At 49.0% G+C, this 23,600-nt stretch overlaps 1 protein-coding gene across 1 annotated transcript in view; it reads right to left on the bottom strand.

The window, feature by feature from the left end:
- Nucleotides 1-23,600, bottom strand: part of Zan (zonadhesin) — a 105,620-nt gene that overhangs the window by 57,382 nt on the left and 24,638 nt on the right. Inside the window, 15 exon segments of the mRNA NM_001107134.3 lie at nucleotides 214-338; nucleotides 918-1,082; nucleotides 1,172-1,428; nucleotides 2,998-3,139; nucleotides 3,650-3,855; nucleotides 7,500-7,676; nucleotides 10,919-11,013; nucleotides 12,407-12,518; nucleotides 13,035-13,215; nucleotides 13,547-13,794; nucleotides 17,266-17,407; nucleotides 19,620-19,822; nucleotides 21,221-21,390; nucleotides 21,503-21,607; nucleotides 22,728-22,871. Coding sequence (NP_001100604.2) covers nucleotides 214-338; nucleotides 918-1,082; nucleotides 1,172-1,428; nucleotides 2,998-3,139; nucleotides 3,650-3,855; nucleotides 7,500-7,676; nucleotides 10,919-11,013; nucleotides 12,407-12,518; nucleotides 13,035-13,215; nucleotides 13,547-13,794; nucleotides 17,266-17,407; nucleotides 19,620-19,822; nucleotides 21,221-21,390; nucleotides 21,503-21,607; nucleotides 22,728-22,871 — 2,472 coding nt within the window.

Raw genomic sequence — 23,600 nt, 5'->3', positions numbered from 1 at the left:
GCAATCCCAGACCGCAGAGGTAAACAAGAGGACATTGGTGAGTTCAAGGATAACCTGGTGAATCTATTAGGTTCCGGGCCAGCCAGAGATACACAGTGACAGTGTCCTGGAAGAGTGGATGTGAAGAAGGGAGGGAGAAAGGAACAGAAGGAAAGGAGGAGGGAAAGGGAGAAGGGGAGGAGGGAAGGATGGACGGACTTAGAGGGCCATTACTTTGGGTCAATGTTCTTATCTTTCCAGCTCTCCATGAACTCCTGCTCATTCTCAGCCAACTCATCACTGGGTGTCATGAGTTCATCCTCTTCTTCACCGTTGAAATTGCCACACACACCGCAGACCTAGGCGGGCAGACGGGAGTGGCTTTTCAGTGCCATGGAACACTTTTTTGGAACACACTTCTTGGTGTTCAGGAGAAACCTAGGGCCTCAGACAGGTGCCTGAGGTAACTAGGCTATGACCTTCTCTGCCTTTTTAATTTTTTTCTTTGGAAACAGGGTTTTCTGTAGTTGGCCCCAAACTTGATGTGTAGCTGAGGATGACCTTAAATTATTGATCTTTCTGCCTCCAGCTCCTAAGGGCAGGGATCATAGGCTTGCACCACTACACACAGTTTATGCACTGCCAGGGATGGAACCCAGGCTTCCTGGGTAGTAGGTAGGCACTCTTGAAAGCAATCGAACCTAAGCCATTAGTTTCTGAGACACCATCTCTCTCGGCAGCCTGGAGCTTGCCAGATCAGAGGCAGGTACCAGCATACCAAGTTCTAAGGCATTTTTCATCCATACATGTTTGCCATCCTTACATAGAATGAACATTCTGTTTCCTTCCTCTATGCTAGGGAATGAATCTTCGATATGTTAAGAATGGTATGCCTTTCTACACCCCAAACCCACCTCCCCAGCCCACAGCCTTCTAACCTTCCCATTAGAGGTTGCAGGAATTTTGATAACTAAGAAATTATTGCTCTCAAACTTGACTAGAATTTCATCCTTAATTGTGACAATGGTATAGACGCCTTCAGTCATGACACTGAGTCCTGGGATCTGGGTGGTGGCAGGAAGGGTGATCATTGAGTCATTGATCTGAAGAGGAAGATAGAACCATGAATAGATGTGGGAACCAGAGGCCCTCCTCCCAGCGTTCACTCTTCTTTCCCCTCCAGGATTAGTACCAAGCTTATGAGGACTAAATGGTTTTTCTGAAGAGTGATGTGGAAGTTGAAGATGTCAATATACAGCTGATAGGCACGGAAAGTCTCGTGGCTGTTGGCGATCATGTCAATCTTGGCACTGATCGTGAAGAAAGGCAGGTTCATGCTGGGGTGGCACACTTTGACCAAGATGTAAGTACACGCCTCTTGGATAGGATGGCTATGATCATCAAAGCTCACGATCTGGGAATCCTCTGAGATGTGACACTCTCCCACCTCTGTGGAGAAAGAGGTGGCTGAGCAATCATGCCAAGGCCCATAGGAACACAGTCCAACCTTCTCTCTGCCTAGTCCAGGCCAGAGAGACCCAAGAAAGAGAAGGACACATTTAAGCCAAGTGGTGGTTGTGTGGTGGTGGTGCACAACTTTGATCTCAACACTCAGGAGGTAGAGGCAGAGGCAGGCGATCACTGAGTTCAAGGCCAGCCTGGTCTATAGAGTGAGTTCCAGAACAGCCAGGGCTACACAGAAACCCTGTCTTGAAAAACAAAAACAAATGAAGGAAGGAAGGAAGGAAGGAAGAGAGGGAGGGAAGGAAGGTAGGAAAGAAGGAAGAGAGGGAGGAAGGGAAGGAAGGGAGGGAGGGAAGGAAGGAAGGAAAGAAGGAAGGAAGGAAGGAAGAGAGGGAGGGAAGGAAGAGAGGGAGGGAGGGAAGGAAGGAAGGAAGGGGGAGGGAAGGAAGGAAAGAAGGAAGAGAGGGAGGGAGGGAAGGAAGGAAGGAAGGGGGAGGGAAGGAAGGAAAGAAGGAAGAGAGGGAGGGAGGGAAGGAAGGAAGGGAGGGAGGGAGGGGAGGAAGGAAGAGAGGGAGGGAAGGAAAGAAGGAAGAGAGGGAGGGAGGGAAGGAAAGAAGGAGAGAAGAGAGGGAGGGAGGGAAGGAAGGGAGGGAGGGAGGGAAGGAAGAGAGGGAGGGAGGGGAGGAAGGAAGGGAGGGAAGGAAGGAAGGAAAGAAGGAAGAGAGGGAGGGAGGGAAGGAAAGAAGGAAAGAAGAGAGGGAGGGAGGGAAGGAAGGGAGGGAGGGAGGGAAGGAAGAGAGGGAGGGAGGGGAGGAAGGGAGGGAGGGAGGGAGGGAAGGAAGAGAGGGAGGGAGGGGAGGAAGGAAAGAAGGAAGAGAGGGAGGGAAGGAAGGAAGGAAAGAAGGAAGAGAGGGAGGAAGGAAGGGAGGGAAGAAGGAAGAGAGGGAGGGAGGGAAGGGCAGAAGGGAAGGAGGGAGGAAGGGAGGGAGGGAAGAAAGAAGGGAGGGAGGGGAGGAGGGAGGGAGGGAGGAATCAAAGTCCAAGGATCTTTTGGCATAAGGCTTGAGGGCAGGATAGGGTGTGACTCACCCATCTAGGAATTAAAACATACTGTGGAAGAGCAGGGGCAAGGCCAGTGAGACTGGTGAACGGGTAAGGGAACTTACAGCCAAGCCTGAAGACCTGAGTTTGATTCCCAGATCTCACTTGGTGGAAGAAGAGAACTGACTCCCGTAAGTTGTCCTTTGGCTCCCATACATGCCCACCTCCCCACACAAAATAAATAACTAAATATACTTTTTAAAACATTAAAGAAAGAGCTACGTGTGGTGATACATGCCTGTGATCCCAATTTAGGAACGAGACACACGAAGATCAGAAGTTCAAGACCAGGCTAGGGTGGGAGGTAAGGGCATGGTAATTTGAGTTCTGCCACAAGTCCTTCAGGTAAGGCCAGACTCCAGCACAACAGGGCGTGTCAGGGGGAGGTGAGAGGACTTGGAGGGCTGCTCCTCAGGACTGAAGGGACATTCCTGGCAGCATGGCCCCGCTTACCTGCAGCACAGCGCAGCAGCCCATCCTGGCGCAAACACACGTGGTTGGCCTTACAGGATGTTGGGCTGCAGGTGATGTTGCTGGGAACGGAGCACGTGCAGAGGGTGGTGCAGGTCTTCTCCGTGTACCAGCTCTCCCCCAACTGTGGGGCATGGCCATCATCAGCAGAGCCAATAGGAAACTTGGAAACTGGAGATGGGTGGAGCCCTCCCCAACCCAGAAGGGTAACTGCATTTGGTCCCTTCCCTTCCCCCATCTTTCTCCCGTCCTCCCCTCCCTCCTTCCCTTCTCCTTTCTCTTTCCTCCCCTCCCTTCCCTTCCTTTCTCCCCCATGGCCATTTTCCCCCATCCATCCATCCATCCATCTTTTCTTTGAGACAGGCTCTTACTATGTAGCCCAGGCTGCCCGTGAGCTCATGGCCCTTCTGCCTCAGTCTTCCAAGGGCTGAGATTATTAACAGGCACCATCACACCCGGGTCTTGATCTTGAATTTTTCTCAGCTTCTCAGCATCTAGCCTTTGTCCTCACCCCCAAGTCCCACCCTGGGCTCTGGCCTGCCCCACCGCTTCTTGAATTCCAAGCCCACCCTCCCCCCATCCAGCCTACATGAAGCCAGAAAGGAAGAACATCCCCTGCCACCAGGCCTCTCACCAGGTGATAGGAGCCATCCTGGTCACTGCAGCCACACTCTCTGAGGGGCACACAGGTGGTTCCACTCAGGATGTGGCCTCTCTCGCATTCACAGCCCTCGACACAGGGCAGTGTTGGACAGTCCTTTGGGATGCTTAGGGTAAGGCAGGTGGCTGGGCAGGAGTTGGCACATGGGCTGTAGTTGCTCCTGGGTGGGCACCTCAGAGCTAAAAAGGACACAAATGTTAAGGAAGGCAGAAAGTTCCTGGGAAGGTCTCAGGTAGCCCAGGCTAGACTTGAGTTTGTTATGTAGTCAAGTATGACCTTGAACTGGGACTATAGGCATGTGCCGCCATACTCTAGTTCATTTATTGATTAGCTACTTGATCAGTACAGGGTTTTACCCTGTAGCCCAAGATGGCCTCAAACTCAATCCTCCTCACACAGCCTCCTGATTGCTGGGCTTACAAGTACAAACTACCACACTCGGCTGTCATGGCTCTACAGTGAATTATTGTATAGCCTAGCAAGGTACACCTATAATCCCAGAGCTCAGGAGGCCGGTGCAGGAAGACATGAGTTCAAGGCCAGCGTGAGATTTATGAAACCCTGTCTAAAATCCCATGCTCCTTCTCCAAAATGAAGAATGACCTGGTATGGACTCCAACATGGATGAACCTGGGAAGTCATGCTATGTGAAAGCAGCTGGTTATCGCAGGACGAATTCTATATGATTCTTTGTGTGCACATCTTCACATGTGTGTGGATACATGTAGGGATGCATGTACGTATGTGCAAGGAGATTAAAGTCGCACCTATATTAAAAGTATCATTGTTTAAAAAAGTATCATTGTTTTAAAAATATTAAAATGACACTTAACCTCAGGTGTCGATTTCTTAGGTGCTGTCCACTTTTTTTTTTGAGAGAGAGAGAGAGAGAGAGAGAGAGAGAGGAAAGAGAGGCAGAGACACACACAGAGAGACAGATACAGACACAAACACACAGATACAGATACAGACACAGTCACAGATACAGACACAGACACACAGACACAGACACAGACAGACACAGACACAGACACAGTCACAGACAGACACAGACACAGTCACAGTCACAGACACAGACAGACACAGACATAGACAAACACAGACACAGACACAGACACAGACACAGACAGACACAGTCACAGTCACAGTCACAGTCACAGACACAGACACACACACAGACACACACAGACACAGACAAACACACACACACACACACACAGACACAGACACAGTCACAGACACAGTCACAGACACAGACACAGACACACACACACAGACACAGACACACACACACAGACACAGACACAGACACACACACACACACACAGACACAGACACAGACTATGCAGTCCTGGATGGCCTGGAACCCCTTATGTACCCAGTTTGACCTTGAATTCCTGATCCTCCTGCCTCCCAAGGGCTAGGATTTCAGGTATCACTCACTATGCCAATTCTTACAGGAAGTTGAGTTCATAGAGTCAGGACTGAGGAGGGGGTGTGTGTGGGATGGAGAGTTAATAGGTCAGAGTTTCCGCTGGGGAAGAAGAAGTTCAGGTGACAGATGGTCATAGGGGTTTGGTGGTTGTAGAGTAAAGTGAATGGCCTTCTTACCACTTAATTTTTGTATACTTAAAAAATGTCCAAAATGGTTTATACAAATGGTATCACATATGATCCTTTGTGGCTTCCGAGTTTCTTTTCATAGTTGCTTAATTATGTGACTTTTGAATTGTTTCCAATCTTTTTTCTTCTTAGTGAGGCCTTGCAAGATCAGACAGCCAGGCCTCCAGCCGTCCTTCCTCCCACCAATGCCTCCCAAGTACAGGTTACAGGTTGGCCCTTGTAGCCCAGACTTCCATCCCCTGGTTGGCTGTGACGAAGGATGTTTGTGCAGACTTTTATGAAGTGGAAAGTTTTGGTTGTGTCATATGATGCAGACTCATGTAATGTTTTCCTAAAGCAAGGCCCATGAGAGGACCTGTGATGTTTGAAGAGGGTGTAAGTTGGACGCAATGAACAGTTACAGGGCACTTGCATAGCTAGCCATGCGACGTTTTGCTAGTCTCCTGTCTTCACAGACCATCATTTCATTGAGAGAGACATGGTAGAGAACGTCTCCTTGAATTTTGACTGGTTCTGCTCACTCCTGCTGACTCATGCCATTTCAGCAGAGACCTGCTGTTTCCTCCGATTTGTGCCATCGCTGCTGATTCATGTTTGATGACCTGATCGGTTGGTGGGTGACACTACTCAACTGGACTGCTGGTATTCTGGCCACGGAGATTAGAATCGCCACCAAGAGCTACTTCTAAGGTCCACATCCTCCTGTCCTATTCACCATCTTTTCTCCCCTACCTTTAGACAGTGGGCTAGAAGTGGGGGTTGAAGCACTTGAAAACTTTTATTACAGTAAGTTTTGGAAAGTGTATGGATTTCGGCGCAGGTGAGTTACTATTTTCTGCACGCATGCAGGACGGGATTGTAGGTCAGAAGATTAATCTACTTAATTATTTAGAAGCTGCCATACTGTCTTCCCCAGATGTCTAAAATGGGTTTTAACTACATGATGGTGGGTCTGCGCAGCATACACAGAGCCTTGGACTTGATCCTTATGACTACAGTGATGGAAAAGGAAGGGTGTAGGTCTCAAATCCCAGCAATCAAGATGCTGTTTGAGGACACCGTAGAGTGCGCAGAGAGGTCAAGACTGATTTTGGCTACTTAGTAAGGGTTTGCCTCAAAAACCAAACAAACATGATCGGGGAGGTGGCCAAACAGGTAGTTTGCCAAGTGACTGTGAGGACCAGAATTCAGATCCCCAGATCCTACATAAAAGCTCCTGGTCGTCTACCTGTAATCCCACAACTCAGGAGGCTGAGACGGGGTTCTCAAGGGCAAGCTGGCTAGCTAGGCTAGTCCGCCAAAGAGCTTCAGGTGTACAGAGAGATCCCACCTCAGCAAATAAAGTGGAAAGAAATCAAAGAAGATACCCGAGGGTCAACCACACACATGAAAATGAATACGCAGGAATGGATCACAGGGTAAATATGCTCGCTGATAATCTGTTCACCTGAGTTTGCTCCCGAGGACCCTCATGGTGGAAGGAGAGAAGCAACTCCTGCAAGTTGCCCTCTGACCTCCACGGGCACTCCCTGGCTTATACATACATGCACACATGTCAAAAAGAGAAAAGGGTGGCATAGCCACATACATGCACACCGCACACGAATTCACATGCAGCAAAAAACAAGCAATCCAAACAGAAAACAAAATACATTTAAAACTGTTTAAGGCCTGCTTCTGGCCAGGAAGGTGGCTCATAACGTTAATCCCAGCACTCAGGAGGCAGAGGCAGGCCGACCTCTTCGAATTTGAGTCCAACCAGTTCCAGGCGGCCAGGATTACATCGTGAGACACTGTCTTAAGATTAATTAATTGATTGAAAATAATTTTTAAGTGGCCTGGGGGAAAGGGGACAATAACTAGACACTAGGGCAAATTTTTGATGAGATAAAAATGAGATGGAATCCTGTAATCCTGCTTTCCTGACCTACACAGCAAGTTTGAGGCCAGCCTGGGTTACAGGAGAGCCTGAGATCCTGCCCCAAAACAACAGCAGCAACCAGAACAGGAGCAAAAGAGGCTCCGGCCACTCTCAAGCAAACCGAGGACAGCGGCAAGAGGGAAGAAGCAGGATGAGGAAGGGGAGAGCGAGCTCTCGGAGGGGTGGGTGTGCAGACTGAGGAACTTAGCTTTGGGACGGGGAGGATGGGGTTCTCAGGGTTCCCCGAAGGCTGGAGGAGCTATGGGGAGGATCACTCACGGCAGAAGCTGCTGTTGCGCCAGGTAATCACCTGGCCAGCCTGGGCACACAGAGATGCGTAGGCCTGCAGGGAGCGGCAGAAGGTTAGGTCGTCTCCGTTGGTCCCACACTGGTCATACACACAGCTGGAGAAGCTGGCCTGCGGGGGCACCACCTCGTGGCAATTGGAGAAAGGCCCTGGAGGACAAGATAAAGTGGGAGAGAAGAGGGTGAGCCCAGTGAACGAGCTGGGCTCTTTCTGTACAGCTAATTTAGGGGCTATGTGTATATTCTATATGTGTGTGCAGGTAGGTGCGTGCGCGCGCGTGTGTGTATATGTCTATGAGTGTATCTGTGTCTGTGTGGCTGTGTGTATCTGTCTGTGTATGTCTATGTGTGTGTGTGTCTCTGTGTGTGTGTGTGTGTGTGTGTGTGCATGCGTGTATATGTCTATGAGTGTGTCTGTGTGTATCTGTCTGTGTATGTCTGTGTGTGTGTGTACCACTGGAGACTGGAGGACAATTTTAAGTGTCATTCCTCAGGAATCATCCACCTTGAGTTTAATTTATTATAATAATAATAATTATTATAATTATAATAATTATTATTTTGTATATAATGTGTATGTATGTATGTATGGGCACATGCGCTATGGCATTAATGTGTGTGTATAACCTGTACGTACAGGCACCTATGCTATGGCATGTAGAGATCAGAGAATCACTATGTAGAGTTCTTTTCATCCAAATGTGCATAAATGTGGGGATTCAACTTAGGTTGAACAAGCAGTTTTACATGCTAAGCCCTACTCTATATATACTAGTGTGTGTGTGTGTGTGTGTGTGTGTGTGTGTCTGTCTGTCTGTCTGTCTGTGTGTCTGTGTCTCTGTGTGTGGGTGTCTTTGTGTGTGAGTCTCTGTCTGTCTGTATATATCTGTGTGTGTATGTCTGTGTCTCTGTGTCTCTGTGTGTATGTTTGTCTCTGTGTGGGTGTGTGTCTGTGTGTGTCTCCATGTGCGTGTCTCTCTGTGTGTCTCTGTGTGTGTGTCTGTGTGTGTGTGTGCGCACGCACACACGTGTCTGTGTCTGTGTGTATCTGTGTGTGTGTCTGTGTGTGTGTCTCTGTGTGTGTTTGTCTGTGTGTGTATCTGTGTGTGTGTTTGTGTGTGTCTGTGTGTATCTGTGTGTGTGTTTGTGTGTGGGTGTCTGTGTGTGTGTCTGTGTGTGTCTGTGTGTATCTGTGTGTGTCTGTGTGTGGGTGTCTGTGTGTGTCTGTGTGTAACTGTGTGTCTGTGTGTATCTGTGTGTGTGTCTGTGTGTGTGTCTCTGTGTGTGTTTGTCTGTGTGTGTATCTGTGTGTGTGTTTGTGTGTGTCTGTGTGTATCTGTGTGTGTGTTTGTGTGTGGGTGTCTGTGTGTGTGTCTGTGTGTGTCTGTGTGTATCTGTGTGTGTCTGTGTGTGGGTGTCTGTGTGTGTCTGTGTGTAACTGTGTGTTTGTATGTCTATGTCTCTGTGTCTCTGTGTGTATGTTTGTCTCTGTGTGTCTGTGTGTCTCCGTGTGTGTCTCTCTGTGTGTCTCTCTCTGTGTGTTTCTGTGTGTTTGTCTGTGTGTGTGTGTATGTGCGCACACGTGTGTCTGTGTCTGTGTGTCTCTGTGTGTGTGTGGGGTGTCTGTGTATGTGCCTGTGTGTGTCTGTGTGTATCTGTGTGTGTGTGTCTGTGTGTGTCTCTGTGTGTGGGTGTCTGTGTGTGTCTGTGTGTATCTGTGTGTGTGTGTGTCTGTGTGTGTCTGTGTCTCTGTGTGTGTGTCTGTGTGTGTCTCTGTGTGTCTGTGTGTAACTGTGTGTGTGTATGTCTATGTCTCTGTGTCTCTGTGTGTATGTTTGTCTCTGTGTGTGTCTGTGTGTCTCTGTGTGTGTCTGTGTGTGTTTCCATGTGTGTGTCTCTCTGTGTGTCCCTGTGTGTGTGTCTCTGTGTGTGTTTGTGTATCTGTCTGTATGTGCGTGTGAGTGTGTCTATGTGTATGTGTGTGTCTGGTGTCTCTGTGTGTGTGTATGTGTGTGTGTGTGTCTGTGTGTTTCTGTGTGTGGGTGTCTGTCTCTGTGTGTGTGTGTGTCTGTGTGTGTCTCCATGTGTGTGTCTCTCTGTGTGTCTCTCTGTGTGTGCATGTGTGTATGTGTGTGTGTGTGTGTCTGTGTCTCTGTGTGTTTTGTGTGTGTGTGTGTGTGTGTGTGTGTGTGTGTGTGTAGGCACGTGTCACAGCACACATGCAAAGGTCAAAAGACAACTCATAGGACTCGGTCTCCCTCCTTCCACCTTCTGAGTCCTAGGGATCAGACTTGGGTTGTTAGACTTGATGGCAGGAGGCACTTGTGTCCTCTGAACCATCTTTCCAGGCCTCCATCTTGCTTTGTGAGACACAGTTTCTCATTGACCAAGCTGGAGCCCAGGGCCTCAGCTAAGCTTGTTAACCAGTGAGCTTCAAGGATTCACCTGTCTCTGTTCTCTCAGCATTTGGGATTGCAACGTGTGCCACCATGCCTGGATGGTTGGTTTGTTTGTTTATTATTATTATTATTATTATTATTATTATTATTATTATTATTATTATTATTATTATGATGTGGGGACAGATGCGCGCACGCCACAGCACACCTGCGGAAGTCAGAGTACAACTGGCTGAAGTTGGTTGTGTGTGGGCCCCCAGGATTGAAATCAGGTCTTCACCTTGCTGGTAAGTGCAGTTCCTCTCTCAGCCTCACATTCAGGTTATTAGGGCTCAAACTCAAGCCCTCTGCTTTCATGACAGGCACTTCCCTACTGAACTATCTCCTCAGCTCCTGCACAGCTAACTTAACACCCACTTGCATCAAAGCCTGGATGTAGTCAGGCATGGTATCACTGGCCCATAACCCCAGCAATTTGGGAGAATGAGGCAGGAGGATCACGGTGATTTTAAGGCCAGCCTGGGCTACACAAAACACCCTGGGCTAAAACTAAGACCTTATCTGAAAAAGCAAGCAGAAACCGGGGATGTGACTCAGTTGTACTTGTATGGCATGCCCCGGATTCAATCCCCAGATCCTCAGATACCGGATGTGGTGGTGACCATCTGTAACTCCAAGCATTCAAGAGACAGAGGCAGGAAGATCAGAAGTTCAACGTCATCCTTCGCTACACAGTAGGTTCAAGGCCAGCTTGAGATACATGGATCAAGTCTCAAAAACAAAACAACATTGACAAAACCAGATGCATTGTCTATGTCTAAGAGGGCCTATCAGTCAAGGCTCCTAAAACGATAACCACTTGGCTATTCTGTACTCCTGTTGGCCTCCCTGCCTTGCTATCTGCTTCTACTCTGACCCTTTCTCCCATCATAACCTGCACAGGGTCAGGCTCAGGTATAAGGACAAAGAGCCCTGGCTGGAGATGTCTCTTACCAACAGGGTTCATCAAGACGGCACATTTTCTAGTCCAGGTGTCGTCCACGTTGCTCTCTTGGCAGCTGGAGGCCTTGACTCCAACTATGAAGCAGCTGGATAAGGAGGAGGGGAAAGGTTAGAAACTTAGGTTGGAAAAATCCACCAAACTGAAGCTACGTCCCAGAGAGGAAGATGGGGAGGGCACAGGGCACCCTCAAGTGGCCAGGGGACAGCTTAGGAAGGAAGAAGGCTAGAGGGTCAGCAGGACTTCTCAAGTGGCTATGTCAAAGGCAAGTACAAAAGCAGTCAGTTGGCATAGGCCTGAGAAGTTAGAACAATTTAACTGTTTGCATATTTTTTTTTGAGACAGAGTCTCTCTACATAGCCCTGGCTCTCTTGAAACTCACTCTGTAGACCAGGCTGGCCTTGAACTCAGAGACCCATCTGCCTCTGCCTCCTGAGTGCTGGGATGAAAAACATGAGTCACCATGCCTGGCTTGTTGACATTTGATTACGTGTTTTTTAATGTCAGTTTACTGTGTTTGATTACATGACTGTGAATGTCCGAGTGTGGGTAGATGCATATGAGTGGTCATAAAGAGGTCAGAAGAGGGCATCAGATCCCTTTAAACTGTAGTTACAGGTGGTTGTGAGCCATCATGTGGGTGCTGGGAACCAAACCTGGGTCCTCTGCAAAGCAGCTAGCATTCTTAAAGGTTAAGTCACCTCCCCAGCCCCAATATACTTATACATGTGCATTATACACACACACACACACACACACACACACACACACACACACACACACACACACACATATATATATATATATATATATATATATATATATATATATATATATATATATATATGGAGATAAATATATCTTTCATATAGCCCAAACTAGCGTTGAATTCACTATATGGCCCAGAATGACTTGGAAATACTGATCCCCCTGCCTCCACCTCCCATCTGTTGGTATTACAGGCATGCACCATCATGCTTGATTTATGTGGTACTGGAGATAGGACGCAGGGCTTCACGAATGCTAGTAGAGCACGTCACCTACTGGGTTACACCCCCAGTCCTGTCGAGACAACTTTTCCAACCTCCTGCCTCAGGTCAGGGACGGAACCCCAGCCAGTGGTTGAGCGTGTTGTGTATCTGCCATGGGCAAAGCCCTGAGTTCCATCTCAGTACTGGAAACTCAAGAAAGGATGATGAGCAGACTGGACTGGATTCCTTCCCTGAGTTGGGATCCAGTACATGGGAGCCCAGGCTCACAAGGGACAGTCGCTTGCAGACTTCCTCCAGGAACCAGTTTCCCTAGGCCTAACTTATCAGATGCCCAACTCCCCCATGCTCAGACCGCACCATGTCCATCTCTGTCTGTCCATTCCTCCTAGGCCTAGTTCCCTAAGGCTCGGCCCTCACCAGGCCTAGCTCACCCAAGTGCAGTTCACCCAGGCTCAGCTCACCTAGGCCAAGATCCTATACCCAACTCACCCAGGATCAGAGGCTTCAAGGATTTTCCAAGCAGCTCCCAGCAGAAGTGAGTTGACCGCTGGCTTCATGTCTGCGCGCAGATTATCATCCAAGCTGTTATTGTTGTAGTTCCCTAAGGGCGGCACGGGAGCTTTGACTCCACTCGGCTCTGAGGCCACGTCAAGGCTGACCCTTTGGCTGTTTCATTTTTCCGTTTTGTTTTGTACTGTTCCCTGTTTAATGACAAGGTCTTGCACACACCAGTCTAGCCTTGAACTATGTAGCCAAGGATGGCCTTGGACTTTTCATCCTTTTATTGTCCCCTCCCAAGTCCTGGTACTATAGGCAAGTCCTGCCACAACCAGTTTATGCAGTGCTGGGGACAAAACCCAAGACTCCCTAGGTAACATCTTTCACCTTTGTTGGGTTTTTTTTGGAGCAGGTTTTTATGCAGTCCAGGTTGCCCTTGAGCTTTCTACATAACAGAGAATGACCTTGAACTCCTGATCCTCCTGCCTCTACCTCCCAAGTACCGTGATTTCCGGCACCATCACTTTTGGCAACCCTTTTCTTATCACCTCAGTTGACAAGCCCTGAGGACACCTAATAGAGACATGGTGGGGGCACTGCTTTCCCACAGGGTGCTTACCACACAGCCCACAGAGTGAGCCAGTGTACGAGGACGGCACCGTCACCTCCACCAGATGCCTTCCGTCATATCGAACTTGAAGGCCAAAGTTTGTGTAGAGCAGGACAAAGATGCCACTCATCCTAATGGTCACCCGTCCTTTCGAAGGCCACACAGGTAGCACCACCCTTTGGTTGTTTACCTGCAGAAGTAGGCAGGATACGAGGAGAGCGAGAGCGAGAGAGCAAGAGAGCGAGAGAGCAAGAGAGAGAGAGAGAGAGCACACACTTTGGGACAAAGACGTAATGGGGCGGGGGTTTACAAAAATAAACAGGATGGAGTTGACTTGGAGCTCATTTCTTGGAGGCGGAGGCAGGGGGATTGGTAGTTCAAAGTTATCCTCAGCTACATAGCAAGTTCCAGGTCAACCTGGACACACGAAACCCTACCTCAAAAATTACGACAATAAAAAAAGAAGAAAGGACAAAGAGCTTGGGTGGTGTGGGGTCTAGGAGGCAATAGAGGACACATACCATAACCTTTTGACCTTTGAACAGGGAGATTTTGAGGTCAAAGACTTGCACATGGACAGCTTTGACATAGGAGACTTCCATGTTGCCACCACGTATCTCATTGGTGGCACTCACGACAAAGTTGTTGTCTTGAGATTTGGGCCAGCAAGGCTGGGTCAGTACATAAGTGCAGGTGCCCATAAAATGGTGCAGAGCTCCGTCGAAGGTCAGGTAGTGGGGGTCACCAGAGGCGATGCAGGTGGCTGTACCTGAAGGAGAGCACAGGCTTCGGCGTCTCATTGCCCCACACCCCAGAAGCCTCAAGCTAAGGCCACCATCTTGGAGAGGCTGGTTTGAGTCAGTACCCATGGTATATCCTCAGACTCCGGTTTCCTCTAGAAAGACCCGTTGGCTTGCCTCAGGGAGGTCAAGAAAGGAGTCTGCTTTCCTCAACATCATTTCCTGAGACCTCGAAGATGCTCCTACTTTTAAAGTTTGGATCTAGAATCCCAAAGACCCACGTGCCAGAATCCTGATCCCCCAGCTCAATCTTTTTGGGACGTGGTGGAAACTTCAGGTGTAACTAGCTAAAGATTTGAGGTCACTGGGAGAATGTTTTTGAAGGGGATTATGAGATTCTTTCTTTCCTTCATGCCTAAGCCATGAGGTAAGAAATTTTTGTTCTGCCATATTTCTCGACAGGCTGGGCTGCCTCACCAAGGGCCCCAAATCAGTAAGATCAAATGATCACAGACTGGCACCTCCCAAACTGGGAGGTCAAAGAAAACTTCCTCATTGTCCTCTTCTCATTCTTCTTCCCCCTCCTTTTTTTCTCCTCTCCCTCGTCTTCCTTTTCCCTCATTTTATTAAATAACAAAACACCGATGGATTTTTCACAGCCCAAGCACTTCTACACCAATGGCTTTGAGGTTGTGTAAGGCCTCAAAATTGTGGCCTGATGCTCTAGTCCACAGACGTCCAGACATTTGCACCTCTGCTCTCATCTATTCCCGCCACCTCCCCCATCACTCTTTGAACTCTTATGGGCCCTAGAAAACAAGGTCCATGTTCGTGGGACCTTGAGTAGCTTCGACATAAGCTCAAATGACAAAAGTAGTAATATACTCAAACTGACAAAAAAAAAAAAAAAGCCTTGGGGAAATGGAACTGAGCACTACATAGCCCAGCAGGCGGTTCTAAATTTTGAGTTCTTAATGCCATGAGATGACAACCTGATACACTTGGAAAGAAGGGACCTCAGCTGCAGAATTGCCTCTATCAAGATTGGCCTGTGCGCCCCTCCGGGGGCCACTTCCTGGATTCCTAGTTGATGCAGGACTGTAAGCTGCAAGTTGGGCCTATTCCTCCGAAGTTTCGCTTTTGGCCACGGTGTTTCTCACAGCACCGAAAACAAACTAGAACACACGCACTGCCTTCATGAGATCTTTAAGCAAAGCATAAAATTATCCTGCCACCTTAGAGTTTTCCAGCTAAGTCTTGCTCTTAACAGCTGCCCCTTCCAGTTACGGATCGATAGATATGGGAACTGATTTCCTATGTTATCTGAGAGCTCTAAAAGCTCAGCCTGCTGACAGAATACGTGTCACACATACAGCATTCACAACATTAATAACCCCTGTGGAGGCAAAGATTAGTGACTTTAAGGCCAGAGAAAATGTCAACTTGACCTTAAAAATATGAACTCGCCACAGAATAATCAAACACACACACACGCACGCACACGCACACACACGCACGCACACACACGCACACACACGCGCACACATGCACGCGCACGCACACACACGTGCACACACGCGCACACACGCACACGCACACACATGCACACACACACACACGCACGCGCACGCATGAACACGCACACACACACGAAAATTCTTTTGACTGCAAATTGCTGCATTAGTCTCATTTCTAAAGACAATATATCAGCAAACTCCTTCAACCAAAGTCTCTTCAATGGCTTATTTCTTGTTTGCTTTTTTTTTTGTTTGATGTTTTGGTTTGTTGGGGTTTGTTTGTTTGTTTGTATTCTTGTTTTGTGAGGTAGGGTTTCCTCTGTATAATAGCCTTGGCTGTCATGGACCTCTGTAGACGAGGCTGGCCTGAACTCAGAGAGATCTGCCTGCCGAATGCTGGGATGAAAGTTGTGAGCACTCGGAAAAATGGCTTACTTCTGACAGTGTACATCACATCTGCTCCAAAGAGTAGACACCTTACAACAAAGAATGGATACAAGAGCTCTAATCGATGAACGGGGAGTAGTTTGAGGTTATGGAAAGAAACACATCCTAAGATCAGCATTTCCCTACAGCCAGAAGCACGAGAGTTACCACTTGATACCCAGGGTTTCTCATTTTCTTTCTTGAAACTTTGGTGGGTGTCTGGCAGCGGCCATATTGAGACCTCTGCTCACATACTCAGAGAGGGCTGGAATGGACTGGAACTTTGGCAGGATACCCGGCTCCAGGACCTGCAGATAACACATCTTGGAATCCCCTCTCCTGCTCCTGGCGACACCTCTCTGGTCCTCTTTTCTTTCCTGCTTGAGTGTTGACTCTCAAGGTATCTCCCTGGCACTCCTGAGAAAAGGGTTGCCCGGGAGTATCTGTCGGCTGCTCCTCCCCGAACTACCTGTCTTGTTCCCACAACTGCTCTTCAGGAAGTGCCTATCACATTTCCCACAGCTGCTCCTGGGTGACCTATCTGTTCCTATCTGAGTTCCTCAACAGGCAGCTATGTTTCCAGCTCGAGTTTCCTGAATTTCCTTGTCTCGCTTTAGGCTCCTCACAGCACAGCAGTTACTCTTTCGTTCCTGGTGCAGCTGTCCTTCCTTCCAGAACATTCTGCCAAGCTCCTGGTTTCTGCAGACGCATTTCTTCCCCGGGTCTACCTTCTGTTACCTTTTTGTTCTTCTACCAGTAAATTAACTAACTGTTTAATTGTGTTTTCAAATAATCTCCAGACTGGAGAGATGGTATAGGAACTTGCTGCTTTTGCAACCAGAATTCAGCTCCCAGCACCTACGACATGGGGTTAGGGTGGCTTCGACTGCTCTGTAACTGCATGCACTCCAGGGAATGAAGCGCTCTGTCCTGGGTTCTTCAGGTGTTTGTATTCAACGTGTACATCCACACAGAGAGATGCATACACATAATTAAAAGTTAAAATTAAACACGAGACAGCCCCATGAAACTTGGACAGGGCTCAGGCTCTGTGTAACCGAGAATGACCTCAAACTAATGATCCTCTTGTCTCTGTCTCTCAAATGCTGGGATTACAGGCAGGCACCACCACAGCTTGCTAAACCTACGGGTCTTTCTCAAGTATTTGTTCTAGACTCAGTGAGATGACACAATCTGTAATCAAAACCCTATTTCGATTGCATCTGGGAGATCTGTTTTTGGTGATGCCTTCTGTTTTGCTTGTATTGCTCTGACAAAAGCAATGTAAGGTGTATTCTGGCATACAGTTTGTAGGGAAGACTATCATGGTGGGAAGGCACGGTGAAGGGGGTGTGAGACAGCTCCCATGGCATCCACAGTCAGGAAGCAGAGAGAGACGGAAGCTGGATGACACGAGCTACATTTAGTGTGAGTCTCCCCACATCAGCTCTATCAAGTCCAGAAATGTCCTAACAGGCACAACCACAGGCTTGTTTCCTAGGTGTTTCTACAGCCTGTCAAATGAGGCCCCCCTTCCATGGTGACTTGACTGCTCACCTTGGGCATGACAGCCTAATATGCCATTCTTGTGTCCACAGGTTTCCTGAGCCTTACACTTCCAGGGCTTGCAGCGAATATTGTTGTGGCTTTCACAAATGCAGATCTCCTTGCAGTCTGGATTAAACCACTGCTCCTGTACCTGGGGTGAAGTAGGGAAGACGATAAGAGCCAGCTTCCTTGTTGGGTATCTTGTCTTCCTGCACAAAACGCTTAGTTTTTGAATGGGCCTTGTAGTGTGCCAAGTGTAATGGGAGACCCTGTTCCAAAGGAACAGGACAGAAAGTGATAAAGCACCGGGCATCCTCCACTGGCCTCCACACTATGCACATACCACACGTGCAGATTAAAAAGTTAAAATAAAAGAGGACCAGCAGGGTGGCTCAGTAGGCAGGAACACCTCGTGCCAAGCTTGAGGGCTTGAGTCCAATCATGAGACCCACATGCTAAAAAGAAAGAGTCATCTCCTGCAGATTTCCCTCTGACTGTGATGAGCAGAAACACATCAAGTAAATAAATGCAATAAAGAATTTAACTTGAATACCAATAGGGAAGATGTCCCCAAAGACCTTGCAAACCAGTAATGGAAGGGCAGTAAGTTACTACATTACCCATCAGTTCCCTCATGATATGCACCCTGGTAAAGCAGACAGGCACCCAAGGACAGCTTCCCACCATGAGCACTTTGGTGGTTTGAATACGCTTGACCCAGGGAGGGGCACTATTAGGAGGTGTGGCCTTGTAGGAAGAAGTGTGTCGCTCTGAGGGTGGGCTTTGAGACCCTTCTCTGAGCTCTTTCAGTCTTCTCCTGTCTGCCTTTGAATCAAGATGGAAATCTTTTGGCTCCTCCAGCCCCGTGCCTGCCTGGATGCTGCTATGCTCCTGCCTCGATGATAATGGACTGAAACTCTAAACCTGTAAGCCAGCCCCAATTAAATGTTGTCCTTATGGGAGTTGCCTTGGTCATGGTGTCTGTTCACAGAAGTAATACCCTAACTAAAACAAGCACCTACTACCAATTCTTGCTATTCTTGAGAGATAAATTCTCTTTTTGTTTGTTTGTTTGTCTATCTGTCTGTCTGAGACAGGGTGGCCCAACTGGCCTGGAACTCCAGATCCTCTTGCTTCAGTGTCCTCAGAACTGTAGTTACAGATAAGGGCCACCACACATCTGAGAGATGTCCCCAACTTAGTTATCAGAAAATCTCCAAGCAGAAAGAAGTGCTTCAAGGGAGGTAAGGGACTCCAACAAGGACAGCAACGATGGGAAGAGACTAACAAGACGTGTGGTGGTTACCTGTAACCCTAACACTGGGGAGGCAGAGGCAGGACTGAGTTTGAGGCAGCAAGAAGTACATAGCAAGATCTTGTCTTAAAAATTTGAAGTTAAAACAAAACAAAAAGACCCAACAAAAACAAAAAACAAAACAACAATAAAAAGAAAAGAACAAAAAAAAAGAAAAGCCAGGGTAGTGGCAGCATGCCTTTAATCCTAGCACTCAGGCAGTCAGATTTCTGAGTTCGAGGCCAGCCTAGTCTACAAAGTAAATTCCAAGAGAGCCAGGACTATTACACAGAGAAACCCTATTTCAGAAAATGAAAATAAAAACAAAACAAGAGAGAGAGAGAGAGAGAGAGAGAGAGAGAGAGAGAGAGAGAGGGAGAGGGAGAGGGAGAGGGAGAGAGAGAGAGAGAGAGAGAGAGAGAGAGAGAGAGAGAGAGAGAGAAGAAAGGAAAAGAAGAACAAATAAAAAGCTAGACCTTAGGGGCTGGGGATTTAGCTCAGTGGTAGAGCGCTTACCTAGGAAGCGCAAGGCCCTGGGTTCGGTCCCCAGCTCCGAAAAAAAAGAACCAAAAAACAAAAAGCTAGACCTTGGGCGCATTATCCGGTACTACAAAAGTCAGTGGTAGAGCACCTGCCTAGAATCCCCCAGGGAGGGACTGGGAGTGTGGTTCAGTGGTAGGGCACCTTCCCAGAATCCCCAGCAAGAGAGTTTGGGGCACAGATAAGTGGTGGAGCATTTGTATAGAAACCCCGGTTAGGAGCAGTGGTAGACACCTGCCTCTCAATCTTCCAGTGAGGACCTGAGGGTGTGGCTCAGTGGCAGAGCTCTTGCAAACATGCACAAGGCCCTGGGTTTCATCTTCAGCAAAATCAAAAGACAGAAAAGCAGGAAGGAAATTTGAATAGAGCCAGGAAATACAGGAGATGCGGGAGACTCGCTATGCCAGCCTTAGCTAGTCTTGTTTTTTTCCCTGGCCTTTTCTTCTCTGCCCATCTGCCCTTCCCCACCTCAGCCTCAGAGCAAGTTCTTTCTGTCTGTAAGGCTAAGGGGTTCATATCAGTGGCTCACCTTGAAGTAGCGCCCCTGGAGGCTGATGCACCCGCACTCGGATGCAGGGACGCACTCAAAACCACTGAGGATGAAGCCAGGGCTACACTCACAGGCTTCCACACAATCGTCTGAGCAGGTCTGGGTAGCAGATCCAGGATGGCAGGTGTCCGGGCATGGGTTGGCACAGAGGGAGTACCTGCTATTTTTAGGGCACACCAAAGCTGTGGAGGAAGCAGCTTAGGTCAGGAAAAGGGCAAACTGGATGTAGAGCTGCAAACCTGTAACTCCAGGACGCAGGAGGCTGTGGGATAAGGATTGGGAGTTCCAGGACAGCCTGGGCTACAAAGTGAGAACCTGCGTCAGAAAATAATCTCAAAAGGCAAGTGATGAGACCAAGGTACAAAAGGAGAGAACATGCAAGGGGTTGGGGGAAAGGTCCCAGCTAGAGATGCTGTGACCCCTGTGAGAAATATAGCTTTGAGAAGACAAGCCAAGGAATAGCGCTGACTGTAAGAGCTGCTGCCAGGAGCTAACCCATCTGAAGATGCAGCTCAGTTGAAACAATGCTTGCCTAGCAAGCATGAAGCCCTGGGTTCTGTTCCCGGTACCACATAAACCAGTCGTGGTGCTGCATGCCTGTTATCTAAGTACTGGAGATAGAGAGGCAAGAGAATCGAGAGTTCAGTATCATCTTAAGCTCTATGCTGAGTTCAAGGCTAGCCTGGGCTACAAAAAAAAAAAAAAGCAAAGCAAAACATGAACAGCTGCCTAAAGCAAGCCCATTGTGGGTGCTACCAAGGCCCCCATGCTTGAAGGCATATTAGCTACAAATCAGAAGAGACACCCACTCTGATAGGTAGACATTCTCAGTAAGCAGGTGTGGTGCCCAGAAGGCCAGCAACAGCCTGATCCTGAGGGTGGGTGTCTGCTAATGCAGCTACCTCAGAGGACTGAGAGCTCCACACAAGAGCTTCAACGCAGCCACAAACATCCAGCCTGTACTGAATTTGGTGGAGCACATCTATACACTATCGTCCTCCTTCCAGAACCACGTGATTGTGGGGAGTTACTGTTCTCTTTCCTCTTCTTCCTCCTCCTCTTCATCCTTTTCCTCTTCTTCCTCTTTTCCTCATCCTTTTCCTCTACCTATTCCTCCTCTCCTATTTCTTCTCGTCTTCTTCTCCCTCCCGCCTGCCCCCACAACCTCCACCAGTACTGAGAACCGACTCCAGGGCCTTAGGCACATCAGGAAAGTATTCTACATTTGAGCCATGCCCCCAACTCCTTACTGACAGATTCTAGGCAAGGACCCTATTACTAAGCCCCCAAGTTACTGATGCATTCTAGGCACATGCTCTACTCCTGAGCTACCTGTCTAGCCCTCTTTTTGACTTTTTTGTTGTTGTTGTTTTGAAAAAAAAGCCTCCCTGAATTGCTCAGCATGGTCTTGAACTTGAGATCCCCCTGCCTCAGTCACCCAAGTAGTTGAGGGATGTTTCTAGCTCTGCCCACTGCCCTGTCCTCTTATGGTAGCAAAATGAGGTTCATCAGAGTATGCCCTGTCTGTATCTGTAGGAAGCTGTACCAGACTTTCCCCCACGCTTTCCGTCCCAACTCACGGCACATCTCGGGTCCCCTCCAGGCCTTCACAGGATAGCCAGCATCCTGGCAGGTGGCCGTCATGGCCGACATGTGAGCACAGAGCTTCTGCTGGAGACCCTGGAAGCTACACATGTCAGTCACACAGTTATCCAGGAAGGATGAGGCCTTCAGGTGAAGCAGGCACGCTCTGGGGAGAAAGGCTCAATCAGGCGGCAGGAGAGGGCAGAGCCTCTATGCTCCACCTCAGAGACATGCCAGTACCTAGCAAACCCTCGCAACCCATCTGCCTTCCTCCATACTCAAAGGGTCCACTTGGGTTGACAAGCTGTCCACATAACTCGGGTCCCAACATAGTGGTCACCAAAGCAGGGTCACAAGATGGGGGAATCTTCTTCTTTAGACACCTGGAAGAAACCCAACCGAAGAAGTCAGCAAGACTGGAAGAGCCCAAATGAGGTGGAAAACTGGAGTCTCCAAGTAGGGAAAAAGAAAATGCTGGTCAGTTTATATTTTGTTCTATTTGAGACAATCTCACTACATTAGCCCAGGCTTGGTCTTGAGCCTTCTATACTCCTGTAAACCTAAAGCTCACAGGCAAGAACTGCCAGACTTTTCCCCTTGTAGTTTTTGTTTCAATTTTTATACTGCTGGGGATCAAATACAGCACCTGGTGAATGCTAGACAAGGGTTCCGCTAAAGAGTCGCACCCCCAGTCCCTCACTGGGGGATTCTAGGCAGGGACTCTACCACTGAGCCACGCCCCCAGCCCCTCACTGGGGGATTCTAGGCAGGGGCTCTACCACTGAGCCACGCCCACAGCCCCTCACTGGGGGATTCTAGGCAGGGGCTCTACCACTGAGCCACGCCCCCAGCCCCTCCCTGGAGGATTCTAGGCAGGGACTCTACCACTGAGCCACGCCCCCAGCCCCTCCCTGGGGGATTCTAGGCAGGGGCTCTACCACTGAGCCACGTCCCCAGCCCCTCACTGGGGATTCTAGGCAGGGGCTCTACCACTGAGCCACGCCCCCAGCCCCTCCCTGGGGGATTCTAGGCAGGGGCTCTACCACTGAGCCACGCCCCCAGCCCCTCACTGGGGATTCTAGGCAGGGGCTCTACCACTGAGCCACGCCCCCAGCCCCTCCCTGGGGGATTCTAGGCAGGGGCTCTACCACTGAGCCACGCCCCCAGCCCCTCACTGGGGGATTCTAGGCAGGGGCTCTACCACTGAGCCACGCCCCCAGCCCCTCACTGGGGATTCTAGGCAGGGGCTCTACCACTGAGCCACGCCCCCAGCCCCTCCCTGGGGGATTCTAGGCAGGGGCTCTACCACTGAGTTATAGTCCCAACTCTTAGATTTTAGAAATCAGATCTTGATATGTCTGTAGCTCCAGACATTCCTGCATCTTCTGGAATGACAGACAGGAACAACTAAGCCTAGCCCTAGTAGATCTTAAAATGATCAAAAGTCAAGAGGGCTGAGACAAGGAAGGCCAGCGCCAGGCCCCAGTGGGGATCCTCACTCACTCCTCGTCCTCTTCCTTTTCCACTTGCCAGCTCTGCCCCAACTCCTCCGAATCGTACGCCATCATGCCATCTGACTTCAGGTTGTCATTGCTGCTGTCCCCATCATAGTTCCCACAGAAACCACAGAGTTTGCCTGAGTAGGTACTGTGGGTCCAGGAGAGGGGCAAGTCATGACTGAGAAAAAGGGTCTCAGTCTTCAGAGATCACAACAAAGGAGAGTGAGTGTGTGCCCTGAGGGTAAGAGTCAGGAGGGGGTTGAGAACATCTACTCTTAGCAGATTCTGGGACCGGCTTCAGATAGATAAGATGGCCTCAGCCTGAGTCAGCTGTAGGGGATCTCCTCCGTTCATCCCTTGCTACCTTCTACTCTCTCTTGGCTTTAAATATAATTGTTTGTCTCTCTCTCTCCCTCCCCCTCTGTCTCTCTGTCTCTCTTCTCTCTCCCTCTGTCTGACTGTCTGTCCATCTGCCCATCTGTCTGTCTCTCCCACCTGTGTGTGTGTGTATGTGTGTGGGTGTGTGAGTGTGTGAGAGTGTGTGTGTGAGTTTGTATGTGAGAGCATGTGTGAGTGTGTGTATGTGAGTGTGAGTGTGTGTGTGTGAGAGTGTGTGTGTGTGAGTGTGTGTGTGAGAGTGTGTGTGTGAGTGTGTGTGTGAGAGAGTTTGTGTGTGAGAGTATGTGAGTGTGTGTGAGTGAGTGTGTGTGAGTGTGTGTGAGTGTGTGTGAGTGTGTATGAGTGTGTGTGAGAGAGTTTGTGTGTGAGAGTATGTGAGTGTGTGAGTGTGTGTGAGTGTGTGTGAGTGTGTGTGAGTGTGTATGAGTGTGTGTGTGAGAGAGAGTTTGTGTGTGAGAGTATGTGAGTGTGTGTGAGT

Source organism: Rattus norvegicus, chromosome 12 (genome assembly GCF_021556685.1).
Source record: "Rattus norvegicus strain SHRSP/BbbUtx chromosome 12, alternate assembly SHRSP_T2T, whole genome shotgun sequence".
Taxonomy (NCBI): Eukaryota; Metazoa; Chordata; class Mammalia; order Rodentia; family Muridae; genus Rattus; species Rattus norvegicus.
The sequence above is the reverse complement of the archived record's forward strand: the minus strand, read 5'-3'. Positions and strand labels throughout refer to the sequence as shown.